Here is a 27512-nt window from a genome sequence, read left to right on the forward strand (position 1 = left end):
TTTTTTTTTTTTTTAATTTAAATTCAAGTTGGTTAATATACAGTGTAGTCTTGTTTTCAGGAGTAGAACCCAGTGATTCATCTCTTACAAATGACACTCAGTGCTCATCCCAACAAGTGCCCTCCTTAATGCCCATCACCCATTTAGCCCGTCCCCCCACCGACCTCTCCTCCAGCAACCTCATTTTATTCTCTATATTTAAGAGTCTTTTATGGTTTGCCCCCCTCTGTTTTTATCTTATTTTTCCTTCCCTTCCCTTATGTTCATCTGTTGTGTTTTTGAAATTCTACATATGAGTGAAATCATATTTGTCTTTCTCTGACTGACTTATTTCCCTTAGCATAATACCCTCTAGTTTCATCCATATTGTTGCAAATGGCAAGATTTCATTCTTTTCATCTCTGAATAGTATTCCAGTGTGTGTGTGTGTGTGTGTGTGTGTGTGTGTGTGCGTGTGTGAGTGTCTGTGTGTGTGTGTCTGCGTGTGTTTGTGTGTATACCACATTTTCTTGATTCATTCATCTATCCGTGGACACAGGCTGCTTCCATATTTGGGTAATATAAATAATGCTGCAATAAACATAGGGCTGCATATTTTTTTTTTTCAAATTTGTGTTTTTGTATTCTATGGGTAAAAATATCCAGTAGTGCAATTACTGGATCATATTGGTAGTTCTATTTTTTAATTTTTTGACAAACATCCATACTGTTTTCCACAATGGCTGCACCAGTTTGCAGTTCCACCATCAGTGCACAAGGGTTCCTTTTTCTCTACATCCTTGCCAGCACTTGCTATTTCTTGAATTTTTGATTTTAGCCATTCTGACAGGTGTGAGGTGATATCTCATTGTGGTTTTGATTTGCATTTCCCTGATAATGAGTGATGTTGAACATTTCATGTGTCTGTTGGCCAGCTGTATGTCTTCTTTGGAGAAATGTCTGTTCATGGCTTCTGCACAATTTTTATTATTTTTTTTGTTATTATTTTGTGTTTTTGTGTTGTTTTTGTTTTTGTTTTTGGTGCTTAGTAGTATAAGTTGTTTTTGCATTTTTGGATACTAACTTTTTATCGAATATGTCATTTGCAAATATCTTTTCCCATTCATTAGGTTGTCATTAGTTTTGTTGATTGTTTCTTTCCCCTGCAGAAACTTTTTATTCTGATATAGTCTCAAAAATTTTATTTTCTTTTGTTTCCCTTGGCTCAGGAAATCTATCTAGAAAAATGTAACCATGACAAATGTGTTCTCTTCTAGGATTTTTATAATTTCTGGTCTCACATTTAGGTGCTTATTCCATTTTGAGTTATTTTTGTGCATGGTGTAAGAAAATAGTCCAAATTCATTTTTTTTGCATGTAGCTGCCCGGTTTCCCCACACTATTTGTTGAAGGGATTCTATTTCCCACTGCATATTCTTGCCTCTTTGGTCAAAGATTAATTGACCATATAATTGTGGGTTTATTTGTGGGTTCTTTATTCTGTTACATTTGCCTATGTGTCTGTTTTTGTGCCAATACCATTTTGTATTGATTACTACAGGTTTGTAGTATATCTTGAAACTGGGATCTTGATAACTTCAATTATGTTCTTCCTTTTCAATATCACTTAGGCTACTCAGGGTTTTTTGTGGTTCCATAAAAATTTTAAGATTATTTGTTCTAGTTCTGTGAAAAATGTTGGTGTGTTTATAAAAATTGCATTAAATCTATAGTTTTGGGTGATATGGACATTTTAATCATATTTATTCTTCCAATTCATAAGCATGAAATATCTTTCCATTTCTTTGTATTGTCTTTAATGTCTTTTATCAATGTTATATACTTTTCCAAGTACAGGTCTTTCACTTTCTTGGTTAAGTTTATTCTTAGGTTTTTTATTATTTTTGGTGCAATTGTAAATGGGATTGTTTTATTAATTTTCCTTTCTGTTATTTTGTTATTAGGATACAGGAATGCTATGGATTTCTGTACATTGATTTTGTATCCTGAAACTTTACTAAATGCATTTATCAGCTCTATGTTCTGGTAGAATGTTCTGGTAGAATCTTTAGGGTTTTCTATATATAGTATTATGACATCTGCAAATAATGAAACTTTTACTTCTTCCTTACAAATTTGGATGCCTTTTATTCCTTTTGTTGTCTGATTTTGTGGCTAGGACTTTCAATACTACGTTGAATAAAAGTGGTGAGAGTGGACATCCTTTTCTTATTCCTGATCTCAGAGGGAAAGCTCTCAGTTTTTCATCCATGAGTATGAAGTTCACTGTGGGTTTTTCATTTACGGCCTTTATTATGTTGAGGTATATTCTCTCTAAACCTACTTTGTTGAGGGATTTTATCATGAACAGATGTTTTCCTTTGTCAAATGCTTTTCTTCATCTATTGAAATGATCATATAGTTTTTATCCTTTTTCGTGTTATGACGTATAAGGTTTATTGATTTGCAAATATTGGACCACCCTTGCATCCCAGGGATAAATTCTACTTGATCGTGTTGAATAATTTTTTTAAATGTATTGTATTGTTTGCTAATATTTTGTTATGGATATTTGCACCTATGTTCATCAGAGATATTGGCCCATAGATTGATTGATTGATTTCTTTCCTTCCTTCCTTCCCACCTTCCTTCCTTCTTTCCTTCCTTCCTTCCTTCTTTCTCTCTCTCTCTTTCTCTCTTTCATGTCTGTATCTGCCTTTGGTATCCACCCAGGGTAATACTGGCCTCATAGAATGAATTTGGAAGCTCTCCTTCTTCTATTTTTTTGGAATAGTTTGAGAAGAATAAGTATTAACTCTTTTTTAAGTGTTTGGTAGAGCTCACCTGTGAAGCTTTCTGGTCCTGGACTTTTGTTTGTTGGAAGCAAAGGATAGGGATTTATCCATTTCTTCTAGGTTGTCCAGTTTGTTGGCATATAATTTTTCGTAATATTCTCTTATAGTCCTTGTATTTCCATGATGGCAGTTGTTATTTCTCCTCTTTAATTTCTGATTCTTATTTCTTCGAGTCCTCTCTCTTTCTTTTTTATGAGTCTGGCTAAAGATGCATCAATTTTGTTGATCTTTTTCAAAGTACCAGCTCATGATTTCATTGATCTGTTCTGTTTTGTTTTGTTTCTATTTTATTTATTTATCCTCTGATCTTTACTATTTTCTTCGCTCTTTTGATTTGTGGTTTTGTTCTTTTTCTAGCTACTTTAGGTGCAAAGTTAAGTTGTTTACTTGAGATTTTTCTCACTTCTTGAGATAGACTTGAATTGCCATACATTTTTCTCTTAGGACAGCTTTTGCTGCATGCCAAAGATTTTGGACCATTATGTTGTCATTTTCATTTGTTCCATGTATTTTTTTAAATTTGTCTTTGATATTTTGGTTGGCCCATTAATTGTTTAGTAGCTTGTTATTTAACCTCCATCTATTTGTGCTCTTTCCAGATTTTTTCTTGTGATTGATTTCTAGTTTTATAGCATTGTGGTCAGAAAAGATGCATGCTGTGACTTCTGTCTTTTTGAATTTGTTGTTACTGTTTTGTGGCCTTATATGTAATCTATTCTAGAGAATGGTCCATGTGCACTTGAGAAGAATGTGTCTTCTTCAGTTTTAGGATAGAATGTTCTGAATATAGCTGTCATATCCATCTGGTCCAATGTGTCATTCAAAGCCACTGTTCCCTTGTTGGTTTTCTATTTGGAAGATCTGCCCATTGATCTAAGTGGGATGTTAAAGTCCCCTCCTATTATTCTATGACTATCAATTAGTTTCTTTCTGTTTATTATTAGCTGCTTACATATTTAGGTGCTTCCATGTTGAATACATAAATACTTATAATTGTTATATCTTCTTGTTGGATTTTGCTCTTAACATGTTTTTTTAACATTTATTCATATTTTGAGAGACAGAGCATGAGCGGGGGAGGGGCAGAGAGAGAGGGAGACACAGAATCTGAAGAAGTCTCCAGTTTCTGAACTGACAGCACAGAGCCTGATGCGGGGCTCGAAATCAGAGACCGTGAGATCACGACTTGAGCCGAAGTCGGACATTTAACCGACTGAGTCATCCAGGTGCCCCGGATTTTTCTCTTTATGATTATATAGTGCTCTTCTTTTTCTTTTATTGTAGTCTTTGTCTTAAAGTCTATTTTGTCAAATATATGTGTTGCTACCCTGGCTTTCTTTTAACTTCCATTTGTATGATAAATGCTTTTTCATCCTTTCACTTCAAATCTGCATGTATCTTTAGGTCTCAAATAGAGATGGGTTTTGCACATAAATGGGTTTTGCTTTTTTATACAATCTATCGCTCTGTATCTTTTGACTGGAGTGAGTAGTCTATTTACATTCAAAGTAATTATTGACAGATATGTACTTGTTGCCATTTTGTTACTTGTTTTATGTTGTTTTTGTAGTTCTTCTCTGTTTCTTTCTTCTCTTGTTCTCTCATGGTTTGTTGACTTTCTTTAGTGGATTCCTTTCTCTTTATTTTGCATATATATTTTTGGTATTTGATTTGTGGTTACCATTAGGTTTGTGTATAATATGTTATGTATATAGCAATCTGTGTTAAGTAGAATGTCGCTTAAGTTTCAACCCATTATTTACTCCTCTTCCCCCCACCCCCCATATTTTAGGGATATGATGTCATTCTTTACCTCCTTTTATTTTGTGAATCCCTTGACTTATTTTTATAGGTACAATTATTTTTACTGATTTTCTTGCATATGTGTCCAACTTTTTTTTATTCCCACTTATGGTCTTTCTTTTCTACTCAAAGAGTCCCCTTTAACTTTTCTTATAGAGCTGGCTTAGTGGTCAAGAATTCTTTTAACTTTTGTTTATCTGGAGAACTCTTTATCTCTCCTATTCTGAATGATAGCCTTGCTGGCTAGAGTATTTTGGTTGCAGGGGGCTTTTCTTGTTCTTTCAGCACTTTGAACATATTATGCCACTCCCTTCTGGACTGGAATCTCTGCTAAAAAATCAGCTGATTGACTGAAAGGGTGTTTATTGTATATAACTGTTTTCTTTTTTCTTGAAGCTTCTAAAATTCTTTCTATATCACTACGTTTTGCCATTTTAATTACTATGTGTCTTGGTGTGGACCTCCTTGGGTTTATTTTGTTGGGGGATATCCGTGCCTCCTGGATTTGGATTTTTGTTTCTTTCCCCAGATTGAGAAGTTTTCAGCTGTTATTTATTTAAATGAATTTTCTGCCACCTTTTCTCTCTTCTTCTTCTGGGATTCCTGTAATGTGAACGTTATTCCTCTTGGAATAACACTGAGGTCCATAAGTCAGTTTTCATTTTTTTTATTATTATGTTTTTCTATCCTTCTTAGCCTAATTGCTTTCCATTACTGTGTCCTGTATGTAGGTTGCTGATCTGTTCTTCTGCTTCCTCAAGTGTACTATTTATTCCATCTTGTATATTTTTACTTTCATTTAGTGAGTTCTTCATCTCTGATTGGTTCTCTTTTATGTTTTCTGTTTCTTTGTTAAGGGTCTCATGGAGGTCTTCCACTTTCCCTAAGTCCAACGGGCATCTTTATGACGATTACTTTAAATTCTCTAGCAGGCATAGTTTCAGTTAGCTCTTTTGCTGTGACTTTGTCCTCTTCTTTTATTTGGGACATATTCCTCTGTTTCCTTATTTTGTCTAATTCTCTGTGTTTGTTTCTATGTGTTAGGAAATTCAGGTACATCTCCTGCTCTTGAAAGTAGTGGTCTAATGAGGAAGAGGCCCTGTAGTGCCCTACGGTGCAATATCCCCTGTTCACAAGAATCTAGCACTTAAGGGGTGTTTCCTATGTGTGTTGTGTACACCCTACTGTTGTGGCTGATACACTTTTGCTTTCAACTCAGTCATCTTCAATGGCTCTCTTTGTCTTTTGTGAGCAGGGTTTGGTTGCACTGTTATTAATGGTCCAGTCTGGGGCTGCCTTGGGATTAAGTTGAGTCAGACCAGGTATTTGCCAGAGATGCAGTAGCACTAAAGTGCAGGAGGATGTTGGGGTGGGGTGTGTGGTGCCAGCAAGGTCCATACTAGCAGGAGAGGACCTGTAGCTGCCAGTGACAGAGGCAGGTAAGTTTGGAGGGGATGGATCCACAGAAGCATGCAGGAGTGGGACATGTGGTGTTAGCAAAGTTTGTGCAAGTCTTCTGTGGGATGGGACATGGAGTCAAGGCCTGGCTGGAGGGGGAGCACCCACAGGAGAACTTGCAGGTGAGGGGCACTGTTAGTATGTAGGGGGTATTAGTACCATTCTTATTACCACAGGAGTCTACATGCTTATGGTGGGGAGCAGGGGAGGGCAATAGCACCCACCAGGTCCTTTATTACTGCAAAGTCTCCCAACAAACCCTGTCCCTCTAACAGACACTCTGAGATTAGTAAAAAAACAATTCCCTCCCACTTAACTCAGGCATTTTTCAAACTGCTGCTTCTATGCTGTATCTCCACAGGGCTTTTTGTTGTGCTGTCTCTTTATAGGTGGGGACACAATATCTTCTGTCCTCCTGGCTCTCCCAGGAGCCTGCTGACTTTTAAAGTTCCAGGTTTTAAGCTCCACTGATTGTAAGAACTTGTGAAATTCAGCATCTCTGGTTTTTAAAGCCAAATGTTATGGAGATTCATCTTCCCCTAGCAGGCATTCGGTGTAAGAGTCTGTTTCTCTCCCCCCTCTGCACCTGCAGCCTCCTTCCCTCCTAGGAAAGGCCCATGGTCCATGTAGCTCCCAATCACTTTTCTGCCGTTCCTACCCTCTTTGATGTGGCCTTTTCTCTACATTTAGCTGTAGAGAGTCTGCTGTCCCAGGCTTCAACTTGTTTTCTGTATTATTTAAACTGATATGGCTATTATCTAGTTGTATCCATTGAACAAGGTGAGCTTAGGGTCCTACTCTACCATATTCCCTGAAAGTCTGACAGGAATGACTTTTGAGCTTGAGAAGTTTATAGAAGCTTCCAGAATCTTGGGAAATGGAGTACAATAGAAAAAAAAGAAAGAAAGGATCAGCAATTTCCAAGCCCTGAAGCACGGTCCATTCTTATAAGAGCAAGTGGATTTTTTTCTCTTAGCGCACAGAAATGACCTCATAAGTCAATTAGAAAAGTGGAAAAAAGCTTGATCCTGAATTATTCCACTGTTTCCTAATATATGTTAATAATAAATCTTGAAATAACTGCATTTTTTGAAAGAAAAAAATATTTTCCAGCCAGAAGAGAATAAAAAAATAGTAAACTTCTTGGTGTGATTCCCAAAATAGAAGTAGTAAATCACCCAGGTAAAAGATAAAATATTAACTTTTTTAGAAGAGAAAAGAATTATGTAATTAGAATATTTTTGATACTTGAGCACCTTAACTCATTTCCCTACTTATGGATATTTCTATCAGGCTGGAATCATCTATGTTTCGTGTCTATTCTCTATGTTCTACTGCAATTTCTAGCACATAACGGGTATGTAATAATTTTTTTCCGAATGAATGAATTGTTTTGTAAAAACTTTTGGAGGGCTCCTGGGTGACTCAGTCAGTTAAGCCTCTGACTTCGGCTCAGATCACGATCTCACCGTTTTTGAGTTCAAGCCCTTCATCCAGCTCTAAATTGGCAGTGGAGAGCCTGCTTGGGATTCTCATCCACTCCTCTCTCTCTGTACCTCCATTGGCTCACACTTTCTCTCTCAAAGTAAATAAATAAACTTTAATAAATAAATAAATAAATAAATAAATAAATAAGAAAGTTTTTTGATCGGAAAATTCTTTGAGACTCGTTTTTTTGACAGCAAATTATAACTGAAGGATTAGCCGAATTAGACATAGAACCCACATAAAAATTATTGGTAATTCAAACATCAGCTGGTCAAGTTATAAAAATTCAATGTTTATATCAGCAATGTAAAATGCCAATTTCAGCTCCTATTTGCATTTCCTTTTTCTTCCTCTATTCTGTTCACCATCGGATAGGGTGATAACTTTGCTTTATGCACTTATTTAAAAACTTCTACAAGGCAAAGGCTATACTTATCCTCTAGTGGCCCTATGGTTGTCCATCATGAATGTTTACATTATTATATTTAAAATATCATATATCAAAATGTTAAAAGATGTTTCTGTGTATAACAAGTTCTGAAAAAGATCAATGCTTCCATATGCACAAGGTTTCATTTTTTGATGCTTGTTTCTTTCAACCATCAGTTAAAATTTGAAAATCAAAATTAGGTTGATAAAGGGATAACATTAGTTATGAAGAAAAGGTGAGACTTTTGTCCTCTAAGTTTGGCTATGTCTTTTTGAGACACCCATTCTCTCATTATGCAGAGATGTTATGATCAACTACTCATCAGTCTTTAATTGTCTCGTGACTACACTCTGAGTTACCTTCTATAATGACTTCCTCTTTTAAGGATCATTTCCTTCTCACATTTGAAAATATCATAGTGTTTTAATTATTATTTTTCTATTCTGTGTTATCTGGTAATTATCACAATTTACCTTCCTAACTGACAGTATAGAAAAGGCTTTTTTCTCATACACTTTTAATGACAAAATTGTTTTGGAAAGAACGCATGTGAGGATTATGGAACCGACTGACATCTCCAAAACCTATTATTTTGACATCCTCAAAACAAATTGTCATTTAAAGTGAACTGACAAACTACAGCCCCTCTGTGGGCAGGCACAAACCTGGCCCAGATTCACTCTCAAAGAGGCTGGTGCAACAAAAGCAAACTCTCCTGGCCATGAGTTATTAAGTGAGATAGAACAAAGAACTATAAACTCAGATTTCCCTAATCTCTGCACAACTAAAAGCTCAGCAAGTGAGTAGGTATATGGTCCAGAACCTTCCTTAGAAGATAAAAAGAATCCTTCCTTTCACAGATGCTTAAACTACTTTTATCAAGGGAATTAATGTCTTTTACAGACCTCTCATTATTACCCATGTAGTTAGTAGACAGTCATCTTACAATTTATTCTTTGTAGTTCTTTGCCTTCTTATCTAAATCATATTGGAAAGCATTAGGTTTCTTTCCTAGGATTCAGTTTATTTTGTCACAGTTTTTTTTTTTCCATTTGGCCCTTTATGATGGATTATTTTTTTTATTATTTTACCTGCTTTATTTGGGGAAAAAAAACTATTGCAACTCTGGATCTAGGGACTTACTCTTTTATCTCTGCTTTGGGATCAGTTTGCTTTATCTGGAGCGAGTAATTTACTGAGTTCCTCTGAGATTGAGGAGCAGAGACAATTCTAATTGGAACACTATGAATTGTAACTTTCATGAGAAAACCTTTCATTTGTATTTGGATCATACAACAGTGTCTTCTTTAACTCAGTATGAGACAACCATATTTATCTGTGTAGATTTTTGATTAAAAAAAAAAACAAGAGTACAGTTGACCTCTGAACAACACTAGTTTGTTGGATCCAACTTGGATCTACTTGGATCCACTTATATACAGAATTTTTTTAATAAATATATTACAGTACTATAAATATATCTTCTCTGCCTCATGATTTTCTTTATGACATTTTCTTTATGTTGTTGTAAGAATACAGTATCTAATACATATGACATACAATGTATGTGTGTTGATTGTTTACATTATTGTTAAGACTTCAGGCTAACTAACAGTAGACTATTAGTAGTTAAATTTGGGGGAATCAGAAGTTATACATGAATTTCCTACTATGCGGATGTTGGTCCCTTAAGCCCCGCCATTGTTCAAGAGTTAGTTGTATATATCTTTTGGTGGCTAATTATGGTAAAGAACCTAGAAGGGTTTAAGTAGTTTATCCTTACTTCTTTAGCTTTGGTTATATTTTATATTTTGATCAATAAAGGCAAGAAGTGTATATTGAATCTCAATATGCCCTCAGTCTGTCCTCAAGGATCTCATAGCTCAGGCCCACAATAACCTCATTTCTTCTAACAGATTGGCTATACGACTAAGTCATATAGTTTTTCCTTTGAGATTAAAAGTACTTAAAGCTTCAGATAATATTTGTCAAGTTCACCTCTTAAATGTGAATCAAGGGGTATCTGGGTGGCTCAGTTAGTTAAGCGTCCAACTTCAGCTCAGTTCATGATCTCACGGTTCATGAGTTCAAGCCCCACATCAGGCTCTGTGCCTGGAACCTGCTTTGGATTCTGTGTCTCCCTCTCTCTCTGCCCCTCCCCTGCTTGTGCTCGCTCATTCTCTCTCTCTCAAAAATAAATAAACATTAAAAACAATGTTAATTAAGTATCTGGTGGTATGTGGTGATTTAGAAAAAATAAATGAATGATTTGCAGCTAGCGTAGAATATTAGATGTAATAAATCTAGTCATGCCTTTTGTTCTTTACAAATGAGGAAACTGAGGGTAGAAATGTGAAAGAACCCAATGAATTCTACAGCTTTTTCATAGGAGAGTTTGATGTATAATTCAGGGCCTACCTATTTGTCTTGCTCCCCAAAATCCATTAATGTAGTGCAGTCATGACATGCAACAATTTCAGCAATTTGTTTAAAATAGCATTTTATTCCTTCCTTCAATACAGTTAATGTGAAAGTACCTCAGTACCTGAGTAAACCTGAAAGGTATGATGAATGATTGTTTGGGACACTGCATCCATTAGAATTATACCGTCAGTCTTTGCTTGTGAAAATCAAAGAGTGGATCACAATTATATTAATCAGAGTTTGGATTTGTACAAATGAATCTCAACAGATAATTTTGTGAACTACTGTTCAAAATTTTTTTAATGTTTATTTATTCTTGAGAGAGAGAGAGAGAGAAAGAGAGAGACAGAGCATGAGTGGGGGAGGGTCAGAGAGAGAGAGAATGAGAAGAGACACAGAATCCGAAGCAGGCTCCAGGCTCTGAGCTGTCAGCACAGAGCCTGACGCGGGGCTCGAACTCACAAACTGTGAGATCATGGCCTGAGCTGAAGTCGGACACTTAACCGACTGAGCCCCCTGTTCTAAAATTTTAATAGTTTGTTTTATATATGTTATGATAGGTCTAAAATGATTTTAAATATGCTTATTTTAAATGTATCTTTTCAATATATTCATTAAATTGCTTTTCTATAACCTCTTCTCCTGAAATAAACATTGATTTTATTAGAATATGATTTTTGGCAGAATTTTTTAGGCTTCTGTATATTACAGCTTTGGATGGGTTAACAGAAGATAAATGTACCTGAAATTCATATTTTAGAGTGAGATAAGTGTGATATGGCCTGTAAACTTATATGTAATTAGTTCTCACTAATGGTCCTTTTTCTTTAGGCTGTGTGACAGATTGCTACATGAATCTTACAGACATATATTTCAAAGTATAAAATTCCCATTGAATTCAAGAATTTGGAGAAGTAGCACTGCATACTAGGAAGGAAAAAAGAGCTAACTTGTCTGGAATAATCTGGTACATTCAGATATTGTTCCTTTGGCATAATTCTAATAATCACAGTATAAAGAATTTGTTTTTTTAATAAAATTTATGAACAAATTATTGAAGTGAGATGGATAACAAAGAATCCATTTGTAATTTACAAAGTATAAAAGATTTGATTTTCTGTTTCACTTCTATTTTTTTTTTCAACGTTTATTTATTTTTGGGACAGAGGGAGACAGAGCATGAACTGGGGAGGGGCAGAGAGAGGGAGACACAGAATCGGAAACAGGCTCCAGGCTCTGAGCCATCAGCCCAGAGCCTGACGCGGGGCTGGAACTCAGGGACCGCGAGATCGTGACCTGGCTGAAGTCGGCGCTTAACCGACTGTGCCACCCAGGCGCCCCAGTTTCACTTCTATTTTTAAGTATATTATGTCACATGATTTCTCTCAAGAAATGTCAATGGGACATTTCTCTCTCAAGGCTAGTTTTAGATTTTTATGAAAAAAGTATATCAGAAACTTAAAAGTAGTACAGGTTTCTCAATGCAGAGATGTGATATTCTTTTGACTGCTAGTTTTATATATTAAGATCCTGGAACTTTGTTTGCAGAATTATTTTGTAAATGATTTGAATAATTCAATTAACTTCATTTTCTCCATTTGTTGTTGGAAGGGTCGGGGAGGGAAGTGGATGATGTTCTAGCTCCAGCTTTATCATTTATAAATAAGCAGTGTGGCTGTCCTCAAACTTCTCTTCTTCCTTTTTTCTCTTTCATATTGTTTTTGTTTGTTTTTATTGTAATATTTATTTGTTTGTTTGTTTGTTTGTTTGTTTTAGAGAGAGAGAGTGCGAGTGGGGAAGAGAGGCAAAGGGAGAGAGAGAGAAGCCTAAGCAATCTCCATGCTCAGCACAGAGCCTGATGTGGGGCTCAATCCCAGGATCTTGGGATCATAACCTGAGCTCGAAACAAGAGTTGGGCACTCAACTAACTAAGCCACCAGGCACCTCTGTTTTTATTTTTATCTGAGTTTTATGGCATTGCTCTAAAAGCTAACTTATTCATAAATGCTTGTTAAGAAGAACATTGTTATTAATCATCAGTCAACACAAAGCTGAGTTGGAATTCTCCTGGTGGGTCAGGTTGGTCTCATGGTAGGTTTGGCTGTAGGGTGACGGAATAATGGATGGGGAGATGGCTACTACATAAGACGAGTGAGATTGGAGTCTTGACTATTTAGTGTACCGAATTTCAGTTATTCTGCTAATGTAGGCTTTATATTTCAACCCCACCCTTTTCAATAGCTGGTCTTGATATGTTCAGAAAACTTTCGTATTTATATAGTACAGCCCTGTTTCCTCTCACGTCCATTTGGAACTTGGCTATGTTTCCTCCCCTTGATTTATCAGTAACCATGTACCCATTTTCTTTCCACTTTTTATGGATAGGTGTTTTACAGATATCTGTTTTATGCTGATTGCTTCCCTTTCTTTCTCTTCTTTGCTCTAGATCTCTAATCTTTTCATTGTCTTTTAATGTTTTATTGTGATTCCCCAGAACGAAAGCAAAAAACAATGTGTATGTTCAATTCACCATTTTAATGGAAGTTTATTTATGTTCCTAAACTTTTTTTTAACATTTACTTATTATTGAGAGACAGAGACAGACATAGCATGAGCATGGGAGGGGCAGAGAGAGGGTGAGACACAGAATCTGAAGCAGGCTCCAGGCTCTGAGCTGTCAGCACAGAGCCTGACATGGGGCTTGAACTCACAAACTGTGAGATCATGACCTTAGCAGAGGTCGGACCTTTTACTGACTGAGCCACCCAGGTGCCCCTATGTTCCTAAACTTAATGGGAATGTTTGAGTTAACATCCTTTGAGACCATAAAAATTGAACTACCATGCATAGCATGGCCCAGGCTTTATATAGTCATTCAAAAGTAATCATCCTTTGATACATTCAAAGAGAAATGTTTATAAATATACCTAATATTTGAATGATTAATGTTAAAAGATAAGATTTGGAGTGTTTTATTTTTAATTTCTTGTTTAATTGTGCGTACATTTTTTTTAATGTTTACTTATTTGTGTGTAGTGTGTGTGGGGCGGAATGGGCAGAGAACAAGGGAGAAAGAGAATTCCAAGTAGATTCCATGCTCAGCACAGAGACTGATGCAGGGCTCAATCCCATGACCCATCTCTGGGATCTTTACCTGACCCAAAATCAAGAAAGAGGAGGATGCTTAGCTGACTGAGCCACCCAGGTGCCACCCCCTTTTTTTAAACATTTTTTTTCATTTCTATAAAAATGACAAAGATCTTTTAAAAAAATATTTGAAAGGTATAGTTGAGCCCTATAAAAAACTGTCAGCTAATAAAAGGGAAATAAATACTGATAAAATAAGTTGAGATATTTCGATTCAGTTGGAAGGTTTTAGTTTTAATAAAGTAAAGTTTCAGTTTTTAATCTAAATTTTGGCCAAATTGATGCTGGAAAAGGGCTATGTGAAAGAATTAAAGAGAAGAACATTGTAAAATGATCATGTTTTACTGAAAAGTTTTATTTTATTTTGGCTTTACAGTTTGCAAAGCCTTTTAAGACATATTGTTTATTTAATCATTATCATACCTCCTGTAAATTAGGTATGTTAGCCCCTTTTTAAAGACTGATTATGATTTTTCAGAAAAAGAACTACTATAGATTATAGTTTAAAGAAAATTAAGACAAACAAACAAAAAAACTCTGACATCTGAAAACAAATCTGTTCCTTAAGCAGAAAAAGAGGAGGTTATTGAAACCAAATTTATCAGGAATCCACACAGAACCAGTTTGGAAAAGAAAAATTTACTAGGTTTTCCAAAGAATAAGCTAAATTTCCATGGGTGTTTTTTATATATGTTCATAGTGATAAAATTCAATTTTTTAAAAACCAGTTTTCAGTTACCACTTCCATGGTAATTCAGACAACAAATTTCCTTGAGTGAGGCATGGAATCAGGATTGAACCCAAGGAGATTACATTCCAGGAAGTGTATTGGCATGACACAAATTTTTCCTTCTGTAACTAAGACAGCTAGTTACCTGCTTAACTAGTTAATTAATTCCTTATGAAATAAAGAAAATATAATAAAATACACATGAAAAACAGTACATTTTAGTGTAAACATGGGGAAGCTATTGGATCAATTTAAAATATAGATGTTTCTGGTATTAATGAATTTGAACTTAGTTATTCTTTAAGAGCTTACTCTAAAGCACGTCTATATTTCATTAAAATTTCTTCACTCAAAAACTTCACTAAAATTTTATTTGCATTTTTCTGGTTTCTATGCTGCCTATGCCCTGGCTGTTGGAACAATGGGAAGTTTATGAGACATGGATCACTGATAATTTTTCATTCCATTACTACAGACATGAGGGAGAGAGACATACTTCAGTGAGCAAGTTGAAAGTGTTTTCTGGTACCATAGAAATGTAAATCCAATCATATTCAAAATAAGAATTATATATTGCACATAGCTCTTAGTGCAAATCTTTCACGAGTTGCCTTCTTTTGTCTGTTTGATACATAAAGTCAGCCTTCTCTTAACCGCACCTCTAACTACCCTGGCCCTGACTGAGAGCATGATGTTTGTGATGTTTTTATTTTTGAATGCTGATTGCAAGTAACATTTTCATTTTTTACCATGCATCCTCCTCTATAACCTATTAAGAATTCACTTGTCTTTCAGCATCATGTGAAATTTGATCATAAATGGAATAAACTCTTCTAAGGTATTTGTTGTCATTTGTAATCAAAACATAATAAGATGTTGATTGCTCTGTAGGAACTATTTTAAGTGTGACATGGACATATATTCATCATTCACTTAATCTAAAAGCCATGATCATTTCAGCGTGCCTGTTAATATTTAACCAAAATAATATTTTCCTTGAACTTATTAGGGATCACAAACTCTGTATTTTCCTCATCATACGGTATAATTTCAGTTGTCTCCTTAAGCTCTATACGATGGTACTAGTAACAGATTATAAAATTAACTTTAATTTTATAAATGAATAAAATTTTATAAATTTTATAAATAAGTTAAAAAAATTTATAAATTTTTTAGACTTTATTTTATAAATCAGACTTCTACTCCTTTATTGCTAGAAATCAATTTATTAAAAATCCCCAAATCTTGTCTTCACTTGTAGTTTTCTTTTCTAACCTTTTTTTTTCCTTTGCTGCTTTCATTCTATTTTGTCCCTTTACCAGTGGCCTCTTTAATTTCTTTATATTTCTTTCCACTCTCTGGTAGTTTTTATCTCAACTCCTCTGTATGCTTCAAATGACATATGGAATACTTCATGATTGTGTTGCCTCATTTTTTCAGAAGTGGTAAAAATGTCCAACCCATGACACTCTGACAGTTCATGATTTTTACACAAAGAAAAATGCTAACAGACCAAGTCAGACACATTTGACACTAATGTTCCATTTAGTTTGAATCCATCAAAAAAAAAAAAAAAATAGTTGTCACTTTCTGGAGAATGCACTGCATGGGGATTAAATCAAGCACTTCCCCTTAGGAGGAAGTAAGGGTAGGGAGGGGAGAGAGAAAAGGCAGAAATCCTATAATATATAGGATTATACACATCCCTTTTGGAAAAGGCTTAAAAGACACTTTTTACCATTTGTCCACAATGACTAAGAAAACCTTATAATTATATCTATGTAAGTAGAATACATACCAATAATGAATGAAACTAAATAAGCTTTAAAGTAATTGGGAGGTTGAGGCAAAATATTTCTTAACATGATTTCTCCTGCATTGGCTGCAGACAATGAAGCTTTTTGTGATAATTCAGAGAATAACTACACAATTAGGAAATAAAACCTTTTCACAAGCCCAGAATGAAAGCTGAAGAATAATAGAACAGTGGATTTCTATACAAACATATCTATTTTAAAGTTAATTTTTTAATCTTTTGTAGTAAACTCTTATCAACAACATCAATCTGTGCCATAGATTTATGTTATCTTCACTTTAAAATCTGTGCACAGAACCAATATAAATACATCTTGTTATTTAACTCCTTGTATGCTAAATAAAAATAGATAGTTTTTTAATACAAAATTTACTCATATCTCTAGATGTTAGACAGACAACAGTTCTTTTTATTTTTTTAAGTTTATTTATTTATTTTGAGGGGGGAGGGGCAGAGAGAGAGGAAGAGAGAATCCCAAGCAGGCTCCATGCTGTCAGTGCCAAGCCTGACGCAGAACTCAATGTCATGAACTGTGAGATCATGACCTGAGCCAAAATCAAGAAGTCATATGCTTAACCAACTGAGCCACCTAGGCGCCCCCAGACAACTGTTCTTTTTAAAAAAGAAGTTTCTATAATCAGAAAATGGAGACAATATTATTACCAGTAATGATTGGTATTATTACTAATATATATATTACTAATTATAGTATTACTAATATATATATCATATATATATATATATATGAACTAGAGCTGTTCCTTGAACATATATGTGTCTTTATGTTCATGTTATCATTTTTATGTAACTTAATTAGTTCTGGTTTATTTTACAACCAAATGTGTATAGTTTTAATTTTCTCCAACTATGCCTTTCTTCTTTAATATTGTCTTGGGGGCTTTAGGCTCTTTGCGTTTCCAAATTCATTTTCAGTTGAGGTCCCCCATCTCACTACACACAGCACCTCACTCACGCACACACACCGTTACCACTACCACCAAGAAGCAAAAGCTCCCACGATTTTAATTTGAACTGCTGTTAATGTGAGTTTCATTGATTGATTTTTAGTATTAAGCCAACATGGCCTTTCTAGAATAAATCTCAGTTGGTCACTATATAATGTCTTTTAAAATATTGATAGATGTAAATTGCTACTTTTGATATGGATTTTCCACCTATACACATGAGAGACATAGCTCCGATACATATTCGTTTCTTATAATGTCCTTGTCTGGTTTTGATATCAGGTTTATCCTGGTATCATATAAAAAGTTTCTCTAATTTCTAAAATATTTGTGTAAAAGTGGAACTATTTCTCACTTTAATTTTAAAAAAAGTTCATCAGTGAAACCATGTGGGCCTAGAATTTCCAAACTTTTTTAAAAAATATTGTTTAATGTTTATTTTATTTTGAGAGAGAGACAGAGTATGAGTGGGGAGGGGCAGAGAGAGAGGGAGACGCAGAATCTGAAACAGGCTCCAGGCACTGAGCTGTCAGCACAGAGCCCAATGCAGGGCTCAAACCCAAAATCCGAAGATCATGATCTGAGCTGAGCCACCCAGAAGATCCTAACCGACTGAGCCACCCAGGTGCCCCTAGAATTTTCAAACTTTTTAAAACATAATGCCCTCAGGATTAATCCAGGTTGTCATAAATTGAAAAATTTCTTCCTTCCTTATGGCTGAATACTGATCCATTATATATACTAAGTGAAGTAAGTCAGAGAAGGACAAGTATGGTATGGTATCTTTATATATATAATCTAAAAACACCAAACTAATAGAAACAGGAAGTACAATGGTAATTGCTAGGGATTGGGACATGAGGGAAATGGGAAGATACTGATCAAAAGGTATGAACCTCTAGTTACAAAACAAATAAGTTCTGGGGATCTAATGTGCATTGTGATTACAGTTGATATTGTATTATATATGTGAAAGTTGCTAAAAGAGTGGTCTTAAACACTTTCACTACAAAAAGAAAAGGTGATAGAGGTGTTAGCTAATAAGATGGTGATAATAATTTCTCATGACATAAGTATATAAAATCAACACATTTTACATTAAACTTATACAATGTTCTATGTTAATTATATCTCAATAAATTAGAAAAAAACACTTAAAAAGATGAAATGTGCCTTTCATTTATTCAATAAATATTTATTGTTAATTTAAGAAAAGGAAAAATTTTTAGAGATGCAGGACTATTTTGGTAGTAAATGTCTTCTTGTCAATTTTGGTAAGTTTTTGTAAAGAATTAATCTATTTCATAAATATTTGCTATTTGGTTTCCATAAGTCCCATTCTCCATATAATCTTTAATTCATCCTTTTCTGCTTTTTTTGTTACATAGAGTATTTTTTAATTTTATTCCTTTATTTTATTTTTCCTTATTTTATTTCTGTTATGTTTTATTTTGTAGATTTTGGGTTGTATATTCTTGGGTGATTTTTTTGTTGTTACCCTAGAGATTTCAGTATGGATTACTGACTTACTGTACTTCACTTTGATTAGGACTTGTACCACTTCCAGAATAATGCAAAAAAAACAAAACAAAACAAAAAAAACAATGATTTACGACTTTTCCAGCTGTCTTTTACTGCTCCACCTTATAAAAACCACACTCCAGCCATACCAAACCAGATTTGAAATTCCTAATTACCACCTCTCTGTGTCATCCCTGTGGCTCTTCTTTCTGTGTGCCTATCTGCTTCCTTCCCCGTCTGCTGAAAGATCTTACATCATTGAGATATATCTTCTATCCTTCTCAATGGATTGCATTAATTAAATGCATTAATTTATTTCTGCATTTATTCATTTCACAGAATAAAATAAATAAAATGTATTTTATTTTGGGGGGCTAAACCATGTGATAAGCACTATAGTAATGTTTCCTGACCCAAAGATATCAAGACACAGTCCTATCCCTCAATGATCTTATAGATTATTCCAGTTGTATTTAAAATCAGTGTGATGTTTTTACTTTCTTCTCTTAAACATGACATCAAAGGTAATACCTGTGGTACTCATAATTTAATTCCTAGTCCCGTCACTGTATTATTTATATACCAGTCAAAATATTTATTTGAATATCTGGTATATGTCACACACTCTTCTAGGTTCAGGGGATACTATAGGGAACAGCAAAAAGTCCCTGCTTACATCCCAATGAGGAGATAGTCAATTAATATATTTTAGAATTAATAGTCAACTAATAAATTTAGAGGAGTAATGTATGGTAGAAAAGCAATGCATGATAAAAATAAAGTAGATTTTGGAAATAGGGCATGGAGTTCTGGGTATACTGACTTAAGATGGATTGATTGTGAAAAATCTCTCTAAGAAAAGTACATTTCAGCAAAGGCCTGGCTATACAGATTCTCGAGGGTTCTAACTGCTTTTCCTCAAGCCCCTAAGGAAAAGTGTAAAAACACTTTCTTTTTGTTGTTCTTATACTCTAATTATGTCTAATAAAAAGTTTAAGTACCTTGAACTGTCTGTCACTAGCATTTTCCCCCGTCTGACAAAACCCTACTTTATGTCTCAGTATTGTATTTTATGAGATTTCAATCTATTTAAATAGATTTATTATTTTCCAAACATCGTGTTTAAAAAATCTCATCTGTACAAATTCATTTACTTCAATTCCCGTATCATCTCCTCAGCCCCAAACCTCTTAAAACAATGTAAATCTTCCTCTGCCCTTCAGCTTTGAACTGAAAATTCCCCTTTTCTAGTTGGAGTTTCCAAGCCATGTAAAGTTCCTCAGTTTGTCAGTTTTGAAATTTTTACAAGGTTTATTGTCCAATTCATTCACTTCCTTTTCACAACAATCATTTTATTTTTTTTTTAAATTTTTTTAACGTTTATTTATTTTTGAGACAGAGAGAGACAGAGCATGAATGGGGGAGGGTCAGAGAGAGAGGGAGACACAGAATCGGAAGCAGGCTCCAGGTTCTGAGCGGTCAGCACAGAGCCCGACGCAGGGCTTGAACTCATGGACTGCGAGATCATGACCTGAGCTGAAGTCGGACGCTTAACCGACTGAGCCACCCAGGCGCCCCCACAACAATTATTTTATAGGTTAGTTCTGACTTAGTCTGTTTGGGCTGCCGAAACAAAATATCATAGACTTGGGGACTTACAAATAATAGAAATTTATTTCTCACGGTTCTGGATACTGGGTAGTCCAAAATTAAGGGACCAGTAAATTTGGTAGTTGGATAGTTCATAAAGGACCGTCTTTTTGTTGTGTCTTCACAGGGTGAAAGAACAAGGGAGCTCTCTGGGTATCGTTTATAAGGGCACAAATTCCATTCATGAGTCCTAATGTCTCTCAGACTAATCACCTCCTAAAGGCCTCACATCTAAATTCCCTCACATCCGGAGTTAGGATTTCAACATAAAGAATTTGGGGGGGACACAAACATTCAGTTCATAGGAGCCTATATCTTCCTAGTCAGAGTATATTTCTAGCTTTTTCAGGCCTGAGGTCATACTATACACATTTTCCCTTTCCTTATCCAGTGGTGCATGTAGTAGATACTCAATAAACATTAAAAAATAATAATAATACTATCTATAGGTATACCAGACTAAATAAAATGTCATTTCATGTGGAGGATAAATACCAGGTGTGCTATGAGACTAATCTAATTTCCATATTAAATTCTGCTCTATGACTTGAATACATAGATTCAGAGACATATTTGTAAGATAGCATTTTTCTGCTTAATACCTATATATGTAGATGCAGTATTAACTTTTATATCTGGTTCTTTAAAATATCTCACTTATACCTTTAATACAATTTTAAACACAGATGACAGGACACTTTTCTTACATTTCAAGTAAAGGACTTATTTGAATTTACAACTGATAACAGTAAGGTATATTAGGATTTTAAAAATGTTAAATAGGTAAATCTGTAGACTAATAATCACTCAAAAGACCTTTGAATAATATCGTTTTTCAACATACACCTGTTTTTGTTTCTTTGGAGTTGTTTGCTTTTTGTTTTGTTGTTCTGTAGAAGAAATCTTAAACCACTTGAGATGTGACAGTCCCTGAGGCTTTACGTATTAAAACTTAAGATGAGTTAGTAGTATTTGCAGTAAAAACTGCAGGCTCTGTGCATAAGAGCATAAAATTTTAAAACCTATTCTCACAGCTGCAATGAAGAAATTTCTAGTATGCCATCACTGGTGACTCACAAGTTGTGTTATAAAACTCTAGAGTATCACTTATTCATATGAAAAGCCTTGTCTCAGGAGATTTATCAATCTGAAAACTAAATTGTTTTCCAGAGAAAATGAATTTCTCTTTGATTGGCAGGTGTTTTAATGCCTGTGTAGCTTTAAAATTTATATTTGTAGTCTTAAAGTGGCTGAATCTGAACGCAGAGTATTACAAATATCTCTAAAAAAATTACTGAAAAGAAGCCTCAGCTGTGTGTATACATTTCACTTAAGGCACATAAATTTAAAAATAAAAATTTATTAAAGAAAGTAAAGACTACTATGCACTATGATTTTCTTATTAAATAGATTTATGAAGTGTCTACAAATCCAGTTCATGCCAGAGAATATATAAGGTCAAAAGACCTTCTCTAACTAATTTGGCCATTCAGTGGAGAGAGATGTAGATCTTTTAGAAAAGTCTAGAACTTTTTAAACAATCAGCTAATTGCTGATTGTGGAAATGCTTATTAAAAATGTCAGTGTCTCTTTTGTTTACTTACATGTAACATGAGCAGCACAATGTTTATTTTGTAGTATTGAGTCAGAAAATGAATAAAAATGATTTAACATAGATTTTTGCCCATAGAGGATGCTGAATAATTAGCTGTTATACAAATGAAATTTCAGGGGTGCCTGGGTGGCTCAGTCAGTTAGGTGTCTGACTTCGGCCAAGGTCATGATCTCATGGTTCGTGAGCTTGAGCCCTGCATCAGGCTCTGTGCTGACAGCTTAGAGCCTGGAGCCTAGTTCAGATTCTGTGTCTTCTCTTTCTACCCCTCCCATGCTCATGCTCATGCTCTGTTTCTCTCTGTCTCTCAATAATGAATAAACATTTAAAAAAATGAAATTACTCACTGACTTATTTATTTCCCTTTTAGGTTAAAAAAGCAACTGGCATTTTATCTTAAATTACAAACACAGATGAGTTTCAGTATTTTCTTTTTTGATTTAAAACTTAAATTTTTTTTTGTTTCTCTGATTTAAAATTGGAGAGATTTCCAGTCTGCTTCTTCAGCATATAATTATTTATCACTTCCCAGCTGTTTTATCTTAGCTGTCACAGCTACTGAGGTTAATGTCATTAGGGCAGGAGCTAGAAGCCAATTAAAAAAAAAAAAAAAAAAGGGGCGCCTGGGTGGCGCAGTCGGTTAAGCGTCCGACTTCAGCCAGGTCACGATCTCGCGGTCCGTGAGTTCGAGCCCCGCGTCGGGCTCTGGGCTGATGGCTCAGAGCCTGGAGCCTGTTTCCGATTCTGTGTCTCCCTCTCTCTCTGCCCCTCCCCCGTTCATGCTCTGTCTCTCTCTGTCCCAAAAAAAAATAAATAAACGTTGAAAAAAAAAATTAAAAAAAAAAAAAGAACTCACTTTTATTTGAGGTATTACTGATATAGAAGCCAAATTTCCTAACAAAAAATACATTTCAGTGATTAGAAACAAATAGTATATTGTAAAATTAAAGGTTCATATGTTTAAAATATAAAAACTTATAAAAATTTTGAAAAACAATTAGGTAAACTTTCATATTCTAGTCATGAAAAACTATCTTTATTTAAAAGGCACTAGAAGTATTCTTTCTTAACATGATAAGTTATAATCACATTCACTATTGTACACACACACACACACACACACACACACACACTCAGGATCACGTTTCCAGTACTCAACTTTCACAAACAATATTTAGCAGCAATCACGTTAAAGTCATTACCTAAATGCCTATTGACATCAATGTTATTTGTTGTTAACGATCGAACAAAATAAGGAACACCTGGGTGGCTCAGTTGGTTGGGCGTCTGACTTCAGCTCAGGTCATGACCTCACAGTTCATGAGTTCAAGCATCGCATTGGGTTCAGTGCTGACAGTTCAGAGCTTGGAGCCTGCTTCGGATTCTGTGTCTCCCTCTCTCTCTGCCCCTCTCTCGCTCGCACACTGTCTTTCTCTCCCAGAAATGAATAAACATTAAAAAAAATTTAAAGAACTTTTTAAAATCATTTCTCACAAGATAAATTAACTGGCAACAAATTCCTTCATTATTTTGTCTGAGAAAGTCTTTATTTCTCCTTTACCTCTGAAGGACAATTCCACAGTCTACAGAATTCAAGGTTGGTGTTTTGTTTTGTTTTGTTTTTCTCTCTCAATTCTAAATATTTCATTTAACTCTCTTGTTGCTTGCATGGTTTCAGAGGAGAAATTAGATGTAATTCTTCATTTTGTTCCTCTGTAGATAGGGTGTTTTTTTTTTCCCCCCACTGGCTCATTTCCAGATTTTTGTCTTTAGCTTTAATTTTCTATAATTTGAAAATTATATGCCTAGGTGTAGTTTTGTAATTTTGTTTTGTTTTATTTTGGCATTTGTCCTGTTCTGGTGTTCTCTAAGCTTCTTGGACCTGTGGGTTTGCTGTCTGATGTTAATTTAGGGAAATTTTCAGTCATTGCTGTCTCAAATATTTCTTCTGTTCCTTTCTCTTTGTCTTCCTCTTCTGTTATTCCCATTTTGTGTATGTTATACCTTCTGTAGTTGTCCTACAGTCCTTCGATCTTCTGTTCTGCTTTTTTTAGTCTTTGTTTGCTGTTTTGTTTTGGAGGCTTATATTAATATATCCGCAAGCTCAGAGATTCTTTCCTCAGCTCTGTCCTGTCTACTAATAAGTCCATCAAAGACATTTTTCATATCTGTTGTAATGTTTTTTATCACTAGCATTTCTCATAGAATTTCCATCTCTCTGCTTACGTTGTCCGTCTGTTGTTGTATACTGTGTACGTTACCCATTAGAGTCCTTAGCATGTGAACCATAGTTTTTTTACATTCCCTGTCTGATAATTCCAACACCTCCGTCACGTATGCTTCTGAGGTTTGCTCTCTTAACTCTTCAAATTGTGTGTTTTGCCTTTTGGTATGCCTTGCAATTTTTTTTTTTATAATAGCTGGTCATAATATACTTGGTAAGTGAACTATTATAAATAGACCTTTTATAAAGTGATGATGAGGGGTGGGGATAAAGGAAGTGTCCTATAGTCTTATGATTAGGTCTCAGTCTTTTAGTAAGTCTATGCTCTGGACCGTGAATGCCACAACACTCTCTCAGGATTTTTCTTTCTTGTTTGGTTGGACAGGATGGTTAGAATGAGCTGGGGTTCGGTATTTCCCTTTCCCCAGGTCGGTTAGGCTCTGGTAATACCTCAGCAGGTGAGGCTCTGATTAACTAGTGGTCCCTGAGGGAAAGCCTGTTAAGAACAGTGTGCTCTGGTTTATTTCAAATTTGCTGCTTTTCTCTTCCTTTTGCTGGAAGCATGAGAAGATTTTCTCCAACATTTACATTGGGAATTTAGTTGAGCTCCTGCAGGTAAATCTCACAAAATTATTAGAGCCTTCCTATGACTGTGTCCCCCTGGAGTTTTTAACTCTCAGACTACTGAGCCTCCAGCAATTTGTCAATTACTGTTGGGTTTTCTATGCAGGCATTGGTTCCCAGGTGGTTTACACTTCTGAGTCCCTGCCCTAGTAAGCCTCCACTCCCTATATTCACCTGTCTGTCTCTTTTTTGGGACAGCAGTTTGCCCTGTGTCCTTTCTTCTCTTATGGGCCAAGAAGGGTTATTGATTTTTCAGTCTGTTCAGCTTTTTACTTGTTAGGATAGAGTGGCAACTTCTAAGTGCTTTGTGTGCAGAACTGGAAATCAGAAGTCTTAAATTAGATTTAAATCAAGTAAACTTAGAAAATATTTACAACATACATAATTAACAAAGCTTTAAACATTATATAAAACTTGTTTTTTTTTCAGGGACACCTGGGTGGCTCAGTTGGTTGAGTGCCCCACTCTTGATTTTGCCTCAGGTCATGTTACCAGGGTTGTGGGATCAAGTTCCGGGTCCAGCTCTGCACTGAGCAGGAAGCTTGCTTAAGATCCTCTCTCTCTCTCTCTCTCTCTCTCTCTCTCTCTCTCTCTCTCGGTGCCTGGGTGGTTCAGTCAGTTAAGCATCCCACTTCGGCTCAGGTCATGATCTCGCGGTTTGTGAGTTCGAGCCCCACGTCTGGCTCTGTGCTGACAGCTCAGAGCCTGGAGCCTGCTTCGGATTCTGTGTCTTCCTCTATCTCTCTGCCCCTCCCCTGCTCATGCTCTGTCACTTTCTGCCTCAAAAATAAATAAAACATTTAAAAAAAAAAAAAGATTCTCTCTCCTGCTGTCCTTCTCCCCCACTTGTTCTCTTTCTCTGAAATAGAAAAAAAATTCTTTTTAAAAACAACCAATAAAATATTTTTTACGAACTCTGAACAGTCATTTCACAATGTAAGAAATACAAATGATAAATGTATACAAAGTTATTGTATTAGTAATCAAGAGAAAACAAATTAAAGTATGAATAATCTATATTTTACCAGTAAATTTCAAATTATTATTCAGTACTTCTGAAGATGTGTGAAAACTCTTCTAACTTACTCTAAAGACACTTCTATTTGTAGGAATTATCCTTTCCCTTCCCAAACTACATAACTAGGAATATATAAACAAAGATGTTCATTTCAATATTGTTTTTTAATAGGAAGAGTTAGAAGTAATTTAAATGTATATCTTTGGTGGAATGCTGTAAATTGAGATACAATGAAATAATATCAGCCAATGTAAGTAAATGAAAATATAGCTTTTTATATTTTCAACAATTTCAACAATTAAGTTGGATAAAATCAAATTATAAGGCAATATGTACATTAGCAGCTGCATTCAAATGTTACAAAACATACACTTAAAATCATCATAGCGGTTCTCTCTTGAAAATGATTATACTTTATACTTTGGTGTTGTTTGCTTTTTATCATGAGTATATTTCTTTTTTCTGAATAAAATAATGTGTTATAATAAAAGTTCTTCCAAGGAGAATAGTAAGAGGTGACTAAGGAAAAACACAGTTAAGTCTTATCTGTTCTAGAAGATTAAATAGTTTTTGTAGAGGTGATAATCCCATTTTGTTTTCTCCTGCCAGGGAAAGGTGAGCATGGGAAACCTTACCCCCTCACTGAAGAGGACCATGATGACTCAGCTTACAGGGAAAATGGTTTCAATATTTTTGTCAGCAACAATATTGCTCTAGAGCGGTCCCTGCCAGATATTCGCCATGCTAAGTGAGTATCAGCAAGCCTCCCATGCAGACTGGTTTTCATCTGTTTGTTTTTTTTTAAAACTATGTTTAATGTGTATCACAGTGAAATACGTAACTAAAAATTTTGCCATAATTTAAAAAAAGTTTATATTTCATAATCTTAAATCTGTTTTGTTTAAATTGGAGTAATTTTTAAAATTAGAGAAGAATAAGTACCCGCTTTCTGAAACTTAATTCACATTTTTATCGTTGCCTGTATCATTTCCATTTAAAGTAAAATGTTTTAAGATAATACCTATATTTTTACTTTTGATCATGTAGATTATAAAACAAACATCTTTTTCTGGTGATGAGCATCGTCAGAACTGTCTACATATATATGACTTTATTTTCACACCAACCATATTCACTGATTTTGTTATTATATCTTCCATAAAGAATGCCTACAATGAATGCATCCATAATCCAAAGATAATGGTTGGTTCCTCAACCATGGATGCTTGTTGTTGGTCAGTTAACAGTGACCAACTGTTTTTTGCTGATTCATAGCTAAATATTATAAGGCAAAAGGAAGTAAGAATGATATTATATATAGTTACCTGAAATCCCACCCCATCTACTCTTAACATTGCTCACTGTTCTTTTTTCTAGTCTGTTATGATTTTCTTGTTAGCATATACATTGCCAAAAGTATGCCAAAAAATATACAATGTGATGGGAATTTCAAGTTTGTAGAATTGCCATACATATTTGATGAATCTATCTAACTATACTAATATGCTTACCCTTCCTTCACCCCAGTCTCCCTGTGGAAACACTAATGTGACATAAAGAAAATCAGAGAAAATAAAATAAGGGCAACTAATGAAAACAGGGGTAGGAATCTAAATCAAATCAATATTGTATAATAAAACTCTTAATTTTGTGTGAAAACAATTAACCCTTTAGAAAAAAACTTGGTAAATTATGGTTTGGGGATCATTTTTTAGTGCCATATTGTGTCTTTATAAATTTATTTTAAAATATAAAAGAATTACTGGTT

The 27512-nt window shown here is 34.8% G+C and overlaps 1 protein-coding gene across 1 annotated transcript in view; it reads left to right on the plus strand.

The window, feature by feature from the left end:
* Positions 1-27512, plus strand: part of GALNTL6 (polypeptide N-acetylgalactosaminyltransferase like 6) — a 1217468-nt gene that overhangs the window by 496683 nt on the left and 693273 nt on the right. The window contains exon 3 of the mRNA XM_047092006.1: positions 26354-26492. Within this exon, the coding sequence (XP_046947962.1) occupies positions 26354-26492 (139 nt within the window). The remainder of the gene's footprint in view (positions 1-26353; positions 26493-27512) is intronic.

The sequence above is a fragment of the Lynx rufus genome, unplaced genomic scaffold, assembly GCF_022079265.1.
Source record: "Lynx rufus isolate CCGP_SWC_20201006 ecotype Redwood Valley unplaced genomic scaffold, mLynRuf1.p SCAF_3, whole genome shotgun sequence".
NCBI classification, from domain to species: Eukaryota; Metazoa; Chordata; class Mammalia; order Carnivora; family Felidae; genus Lynx; species Lynx rufus.